General features: G+C 41.0%; 1 protein-coding gene across 1 annotated transcript in view; it reads left to right on the forward strand.

Annotated features, from left to right (window-relative positions):
- The window catches only part of atp6v1ba (ATPase, H+ transporting, lysosomal, V1 subunit B, member a), a 101,878-nt gene that overhangs the window by 59,686 nt on the left and 33,139 nt on the right, over positions 1-9,053 (forward strand). Inside the window, exons 8-9 of the mRNA XM_050070712.1 lie at positions 7,196-7,293; positions 8,696-8,819. Coding sequence (XP_049926669.1) covers positions 7,196-7,293; positions 8,696-8,819 — 222 coding nt within the window. The remainder of the gene's footprint in view (positions 1-7,195; positions 7,294-8,695; positions 8,820-9,053) is intronic.

The following is a 9,053-nucleotide window of genomic DNA, read 5'->3' on the forward strand; positions in this document are numbered from 1 at the left end:
GAGAAGAAGCCGAGTTAGTGACATCCAGAATGGCCGAGTTAGCAAGATGCAGTAATAGAATACGAGAGAGACAGAGAGAGAGAGAAGAAGAGAAGGTGCCTGGTGTATTATAGGGGGGTCCTCCGGCAGACTAGGCCTAAGTCAGCCTAAATCGTCGTTGACCCACATGGCCACCATGTGAGTCATTAGGGTCAGGTGGGACCAGGGCTGAATGGGTGTGAAGTCATCTTGGGATCCCTCCTTCTGACGCGTCAGTTAATTTCTGTCAAAGTTAGACACTGCATGCAGGAGTGACTTGGCATATCCTTGATACAGTGCTGGAATGACAGATTTCACATTTTGTATCACTTCCTCTTTCCACTAGAGGGAATTAGAGAGCGCACTAATTATACGTCATGTTTTTATACATCAAATATACACAGCATTTAACTTTCAGATAAATCGAAAGATAAGTGTTTGATGAGACCTACTTCCTGTCGCCACTAGGTGGCACTATGAGTATCAGGAAATATGGTCATATAAATGTTTACAGGGCATGACTAATATGAATCATCTGAAGTTTGATGGAGATCGGATCATTTAGACCAAAATTATAGCAATTTCCTGTTTGATGGCGAGACATCAAAATTAAACCCTCTGCAGCACGCATAGACACTAATGATATGTCATGCTTGTGTACATCAGATATAGACCACAGCATATGAAATTTCAGGTTAATCCAAAGATAAGTGTCTGATAAGTACTTCCTTTCGCCACTAGGTGGCACTACGACTATCATGGTATATTGTCATATAAATGTGTTCAGGGTGGGACTAATATGAATCATGTGAAGTTTGGTGGACATCGGACCATTTACGCCAAAGTTATAGGATGCGGCTGGGGCTCCACTTTAAAGGGCATGGCCAAGCCATTTTACCATGCCCACGCCACGAAACTCACATCACATGTCCAGACCTAGACTATTAAGTAGTGTGTTAAGTTTCAGGCAGATTGAATCAAGAACAATTAAGTTAATGCCATTTCCAGTGTTTTGGTGAAACATCCAGCTTCGCAGTGCCGTTATGGCGACACCGTTTGGTGACATAATGCCATCTTCACAATATAACATAACCAAGGTCTTAAGGCCTTTATGACCACATTTGAGTTGGATATGGTCAACCGTTCAGGAGGAGCAGGTTAAAGTGTAAAACATGTAATTTCCTTTCGCCACTAGGTGGTGCTAAGACTATCAGGAAATGTGGTTATGTAAATATGTTCAGGGTGGGACTAATGTGAATGATGTGAAGTTTGGTGGAGATTGGACCATTTACGCCACAGTTATGGCAATTCCGTTTTTCATGGCAAGACCTCAAAAAACGTTCCGTAGCAGGCACGCCATTCAACATTGGGCAGATCCTCTAATAACTTTTGGTCACAAGGTGGTCAGGCTCACATAAACCAAGTATGGAGCCAATCTGATCAAATCTGTAGGACAAGTTCGTTAAATCACAACACGTGTGAAACGCCAAAAATGACCCCGGAATTCAAAATGGCAGACTTCCTGTTGGGTTTAGGCAATGGGTCCAAGAGACTTTTTTGTGCATCTGGGCATGATACAGGTATGTACCGATTTTTGTGCATGTCGATGAAACATGCTGCAGGGGCTGCTGTTTAAGGGGTGTGGCCAAGTCATTTTGTCTCACCCACCAACAAAAGCAATATCACACAGGCACTGAAGTGGATGCAAAAATTGGTGAGTTTTTAAGTATGTTAAAGCTAGGGATGCACCGAATATTCGGTAACCGAATATATTCGGCCAAATAATGCAGAAAAACACACATTCGGTATTTGGTGGAATAAGTTAAAAGCAAGGCCGAATAATAGCGGCGTGTTTTGATAACGCAATCAAACGGCGTGCCGTGACGGGCGGAATAAAATGTCGGCAGTGTGGCAATCCGTCCATCACGGCACTCGCATTTGCGACTAAAAATAGTTTTGAGCGAGCAAAATAGGCTTAAATCATTCAGCACGCTGTGCGAGCAGCCTACAGATTTCAACCAGCAGCAGAAACGAAAGGCGAATCCCATCGGTTGTGGGTTGAACGGGGGTCACAGACACAGACAGTAATGTATTCCTGTCAAATACGGCGGCCATCGGCTTACCGGCGGAGAAGTCGGCTCCAATAATATCCTCTTCTTGGTGTCATGACTGCCCAGTAGTACCTGAACAGCCGAGCCAGCCGAACACAGGTATGTGATGTGTCAGAGGAGAAACGAGCCTTTCACATTTCTGTCTTTGTGTCAGTAACGGTCCACAAACCTCACCGCACTTTAGGGACTGTTCATAACTTATGAAGGGACTGTCAGGGGAGGAGGGTGGCTGGTTGATTTTTATTTTATTTATTTATTTTATTTTGATTCCCCCCTATGTTTATCACTTATTGATGCTGTTTTTGAAGTATGAATAAGTCAATAAGTAATTTATTCCATTGAAATATCATTGATGTATTATAGAAAAGTGATTTATCTTTTCATAAATGACAAAAGGCACATCTGCCTCATTTTCGCTGTGGTATCGTGATACTACTCAGAACCATGATATTTTCATTGGTATCGCACAGTGGGTCCCAATTTTGGTACCGTGACAACACTAATCTGGAGGGGGTTCATCTGCAAAAACTAATGAAAAACTAAACAATGATATTCGGTATTCGGTACTTGGTATTCGGCCAAGCGTTTAATAAGCTTCGGCTTCGGCCACAAATTTTCATTTCGGTGCATCCCTAGTTAAAGCCCCCAAAAAGGCAATTCATTTGTCAGAAAAATAATAATGACTAGAACTGCAAGCAGTTATGAACGGGGGCCAAGTCTCCCCACGCAACTCGGCCTCCATGCCCCATGGAACCCACAAAAGTCGGCCCCAAAGGATGACGGGCTCAGGGTGAGCATCAGGATACAGGCCAACGCATGAGCTGCAGTATTAACTGTAATGGGAAGTGCACTGGAAGTGCCAAAGGCTGAATGCGTTTATTGCAATGAGTCATGGCCACTTTGACCAATTATTACCAAACTTTGCGGCTGGTGTTAGGACTGACCCCATATCATGCTCACTAAATTTCGTACAAATCTGATCAACTTTTATGAAATGTGATATTTCTGGCTTTATAGCATCCACTAGTGGCCAATTTGCGCCAAATTTGGCACTGAGCCTCTGAACAACCTCTGGAACAAGTATCTTAAGTTTCATGTTGATATAAATTAGCTGACCAGTCCAATCCAGCTCTGTTTAAGGAATATGTGGATATAAAGTTTATGAATATGTGATTTAAAATACGGAAGTTACAGGAAATAACGCATTTGCGTCTGTTATAGCACCACCTAGTGGAGTATCTGCTCAGTTTTTGGTATGGGAGGTCTGTGTCCTATTCTTCATGTACTCTATAAATGTCACAGCCCTCAGTACAATAGTTCAGCTGAAATAAATGTTTGTTGTTTATCTTGTAATAAGCCACGCCCACCTCGACCAGTCATGACCATCTTCAATATATGGCCTCAGGAATGGCTCTACATCATACCCACCAAATTTCATAAAAATCGGTGTAGCCGTTTAGGAGATATAAACTTCCCATGTTAATAGCGCCCCCTAGTGGCCAATGTTCACCAAATTCGGTCCACACCCTCAGTGTCACATACTAACCAAGGATCTTAGCTTTGGTTTCAATAGCTTTTAATTTGACAAAGATACAGAACAGTTTGCGTTTTGTATAGCTAGGTACAAAAATTTGTTTGTTAATAATGCGCACATTTTTTGACCGGGCAAAATTCTTTCGATAAAGTTAGATCAGGTCCATCTTGTGAGTCTAATTGCCAAGTTTCATGCAGTTTGGACAAAATCTCTAGGAGGAGTTCGAAAAAGTAGGTTTTGCAGTTTTTGCAATATTTGCCAGGAAAAAAGTTGGTGGAAGTGGACAAGGCCAATGGACACGTGATGCAACTCCATTCAGAGAATCCAAGGATATAAGGCTTTTGAATGTGTGACATACAGTGTGGGAGTTACATGCCAAAAGGCCTTGGCCTTGATTATAGTGCCCCCTGCAGGTGCACATGTGTAATTTTTTGCGTCTGAGGTCCCTGCAGGGGTCCGGACCAACCCTCCAAATTGCACCACCCTCCCTTGCATGGTGTAGCCTGCAGCACCACTTTGACTTACGGAAAAATAATAATAAAAATCTGAACAACAATAGGGTTCCCAGCAACCGCTGGTCCTGGGAAACGCGTCTGCTTGCATACGCATTCCCCAAGCCCCGCGGGCTTGGCCCCCTAATAATTCTTTCAATTTCAATAGGGTCTTCGCCCTGAGGTCTGTGCTCGGGCCCTAAATATAATAATAAAAAGGTCATAGTTAGATAGTGATAGTGTTGCAAGTACCAGGAAAAAAACAACAATTGCCCCAGGAAGGAGCTTAGTGTTACAGATTAAATGTTCATGTTTGATGTTCATGTTTCCTCATCTTCCCCATTCCCTCTCCTCCTGCTACCCCTCCCCCTCCCACTGAGTGCAGAGTTGTACAGTTTGATGGCTCGGGGGACAAAGGAGTCTTTGAGCCACTATGTAAGCTACCCTCCAACCAGACATGGTTGGTGACAGTGCAGAGCACAAGGCTAGCTAACCAGTGGAGACTGGAGGGTCGGGCTTTGACTTATATAGTCAGCACTAACACATAACAAAGAAGCAGAACCTGATTGGCTCTTGTGATTGGTCTTGTTTGCTTTCTCAGTGCTGATAGGCTCACAGATAGAACCTTGCTGTTAAAAGAAGTGTCTTTTTTGTGTTTGTTCAGATTATGTTTTACAAGAAGAAGTAGCTTAAGTAGCTCAATTGCCTCTATGAGCTCTGCTTGGGAAGTCACACTGAATCTAATAGTGGAGTAAGATTTTGACACAAATTGTAGCATCAGGTTAGCCTACCTTTACTGCCCTGGTGTCCCAATGGGGAAGCATGCATCACAGTTTAACTACCTTTGTATGGAGGTATTTTTGTGTCTTTTTGTTGCAATCATATAAAACTGTTTTGAGAGCATATTTCTTGAACTGCAATCAAAAATCAAGTTTGTAAGTAAAAATGTATGATCATTTTGCTTGTAAATCAGTCCTCTTTGCTTGCAAGTTAAAAAGTTTTGCGTGCAGATCAGTCCTCTTTGCTTGTGAGTTAAAAACGTTTGCTTGCGAGTTAAAAAGTTTTGCTTGCAGATCAGTCCTCTTTGCTTGCGAGTTAAAGTTTTGCTTGCAAGTTCAAATGCACTTAATGGGCGGGGCCTACGCTGATGGATGAGAGAAGAGTTTCTATTGGTGGGATTGACGTGGCTCCATACATACAGAGCGGGCTACACCCAAAATTCCCTCTCTCCCACTGGAAACGTCGGCATTACTGCTACACCCCGGTGCAACGATGGTAGTGACTGTTACACCGTCGAATAGTTCTGCCCTGGCTAAACAAAAGCAATCTACATGCACCAGTGTAATTAAAACATTCTTGCTATTATTAGGCACATGGACCCGTGTACTTCTGAAACCGTGTATTCTATGCGATTTGGCTGTTTGTTGTTGTAGATGGGATAACCACAGTATTTTATTATCTGTCTCCATTGTTTGACGTCAGAGCGATGGTAAATAGCTCTTTTCTAAAAGTTTACTAACTACTAAAATCCCACATCCTGTGTTAAATACAATGTATCTTAACTATATTTACAATGAAGCTTGATTCTGCACTCTGCACTTATCCTGTGTGTGAATGTTTACCGTTGCTATGGCAACAAGTGACAGCTGACGTTAGCATTAGTTAGCTTAGCTCAATCTTCCGACGAACAATAACCTATAAAATTCTAATTCAACACATTTAAACAAAATCAACAACAGCTACCAACAGTTACAGTCCTTACAACCTTAGCTAATGTGTTGTCACGGGTCAGAGTGTCAAAATGAAAGTAATAACAGCTTAAATCCCTGAGGAACTACGCTAGCATTAGTGACGGTTGCATCCACTCATATGCAGTTACCTTACGTTACAGTTCAAACAGTATTACGAAGCACAATACAAACTATATAAACAAGTTATGTATTAAGGGTACACTACTGATAAAGACAGGTAAGAAGGTGCTTAGGTGACATTTACCCACCTGAAAGAATAAATGAAAACAAACGGTGATTTTGCTGGTCTTCAGTAGCTTTACTCTAGGTGTATCTGCAAACTGAAGAACCAACCGTTTATATACTCAGATTTGCTCTCGTGCCTTTGCTCAAATCAGTTCTGCTTTAAATTGAATGGGGGGTATCTGTATGGTATCTGTAGATACAAAATCGATATCATATGCATACAATAATGTCACAATTGAGTGGGCATCGCCACCTACTGCTTTGACATGTGTATTACATCACTTGGTAGTGGGTTTTGCGGTTTCGTGTGGATATCATATTTTTTTTATCACACCACTCGTGTAGACAAATTTTTTTTGGAAACTGGAGGCCGAAAAACCGTGTAGACAAATTTTTTTTGGAAACTGGAGGCCGAAAAACTTCGGTTTCAGAATTGATTTTCGCTATAGCTCCCCCGTGAACTACAGAACTTCCATGTTGCTTTGCAAGCGTACTAGGCTGATGAGTAGAATTTAAGAAACAGGCTAAATGACATGATGTTGCACACTCTTGTACAGTAGGTGGTGGTATGCACCTTTGAATTGTTTGCAATCCGCCAACCAAGAGAAGAAGAAAAAAAAATGCTTTGCAAGCTCTTATTCCGGTTGAGACTGGCTAATAGAGACATGTCTTACAGCTTACAGTTTAGGCCCCGCCCACCAGGTTCAACTTTTTACTCGCAAAGCTTTTTGACTTGCAAACGGAAAAAAATGACTCGCAAACAAAACTTTAGGATTTGCAAACAAAACTTTTGGATTTGCATTTTTTAATCAGTCATTTTTTGACTTGCAATAAAACATTTTTTGATTGCAATATTGATACTTTTGCTCTCAAATCTTGTTTTTGATTGCAAAACCTACTCTGTTTGATTGAATAATAAAGAAACAAATGTAGCTCCATTCCTTTGCTGTAACAGACACATGAAGCCAGTAGTGTTATGTATTTGATGTCTAAAAAGGGCTTATTTTTTAACATTTTTCATCTGAGGTTCCTCTGTATCATGAACTTGTATAATTCATCTGCCAGGTCAACATGGAAACTGCCCGCTTCTTCAAGTCTGACTTTGAGGAGAACGGCTCCATGGACAACGTCTGCCTTTTCCTCAACCTGGCCAATGACCCCACGTAAGATTCAGTCAGAAATGATCTCAAGAATGAAAACAGTGGTTGTACCAGTCAGTCTTTGTGTTTATATGTTTTTCTAAGTTATTGATTCTGACTGATTTTCTGTACACAGAATTAGGGATGCACCATATATATCAGGCCGATAAATTAATTAATGGGCCATTTTTATGATTATGCATTATTTGATAATTGAAATCCTAGCTGGTAAATAACACTGATAATATGAAGCCAGACTGCTTTCATTTACTTAACTTAAGAGCAGCATCTACACACCCGACATAGTGGATGGTGGTATGTGTACCTTTAAACTTTGTTTGAGCCACAGAAGAAGATAGTTCCAGAGGAAGACAACACGATTCAATCAATCAATCCTTCAATTTTATTTATAAAGCCCAATATCACAAATCACAATTTGCCTCACAGGGCTTCTGTGCCAAGGGTCTGATCTCAGACTACGTGACACAGGTTAGACACAACACTGAAGGACCTTCTCCATGGTGTAAGCATGTGCTAATTGGCAGCAGTAGCTTACATCCAACACCAAGCTTTTAAAAGGTTCAACTTTGTTGTACTTACAAATTATTATTTGTAATAATAATTGTTATTATTTAGTTGTTGTTTTTCTTTTATTAATAATAATGATTATAATTAAACTTTTTAGTAACCGCTAGCCATGTGATGCTGCAGTTAACAATTATTTGTATGTAGACACAGCCGCTTGTTTATCTAAGTTCAGTTTTCACCAGATGTAAGGCGGACCTGGTGATGTGCCCAATTATATGAGTCAGCAGTCACTGTTTGTCTCTGTTAGCAGAGACTTTACTCTACAGTTTAGTTTATGAACTGAACTAAGACACCAGAGAATTACACAGTAACACTGGGCTTCATCATCTCCCTCTGTCTTACCGTCAACAATAAATTTAATAGTGATTAAAAGTCTATTCATTATTTTCGTCTGTAGTGTAGTGTTCTAAGGGGGCAGGGGCTTTGAGGTTAGGCCATTTGACAATACTCCAGAAAATCTCCCTCTTTTGCATAGCCGAATGTTAGCAGGTATGGAAGAGTCAGAACTGTTCTTTGTTTTTGTTGTGTATTAAATCATTCACATTTTCTCACTACATCTTAGCCTTTCTTACTCTCAAGTGTACATAAACTACAGGTTATACACTTTTTAAAATACAAAAACTTGAAATTATCAGCCATGAGAAGGAGGTAAGTATAGGTTATCATATTGGTTGAAAAAGTCCATATCGGTGCATCCCTACACAGAATGTTATGTTTATTGGCTTCATATTCTCAAATGTAAAATGTATGAGCAGTTTCTCTAGTATAGATTTATAGAGTTAAATTTAGACCTGCTTTGTGTACAATAGAATAACCTACTTTTTCTGTGACCAATCAGCATCGAGCGCATCATCACCCCTCGCCTGGCACTGACTTCAGCAGAGTACCTGGCTTACCAGTGTGAGAAGCACGTTCTGGTCATTCTGACTGACATGAGCTCCTACGCTGAGGCTTTGAGAGAGGTACGACTACCATTTTTATGCCTCCGCGCTGGCGAAAGTCATGGCTGGAGGCACTGTGTCTCATTCATGAAAAGTGAGTAAATCTGTGTGTAGATTTGCACATAAAAGCCTACTCTACTAAAAACCTACTCCGGATTCAGGAACGCCGCGGGAAACTCAGATTTGATCGTAAACACGTGTGTATGATCATGAATGCCAATCCATCGTAAAGTGACAGCGCGCTCCCGGTAATCA

Source organism: Epinephelus moara, chromosome 19 (genome assembly GCF_006386435.1).
Source record: "Epinephelus moara isolate mb chromosome 19, YSFRI_EMoa_1.0, whole genome shotgun sequence".
Lineage (NCBI taxonomy): Eukaryota > Metazoa > Chordata > Actinopteri > Perciformes > Serranidae > Epinephelus > Epinephelus moara.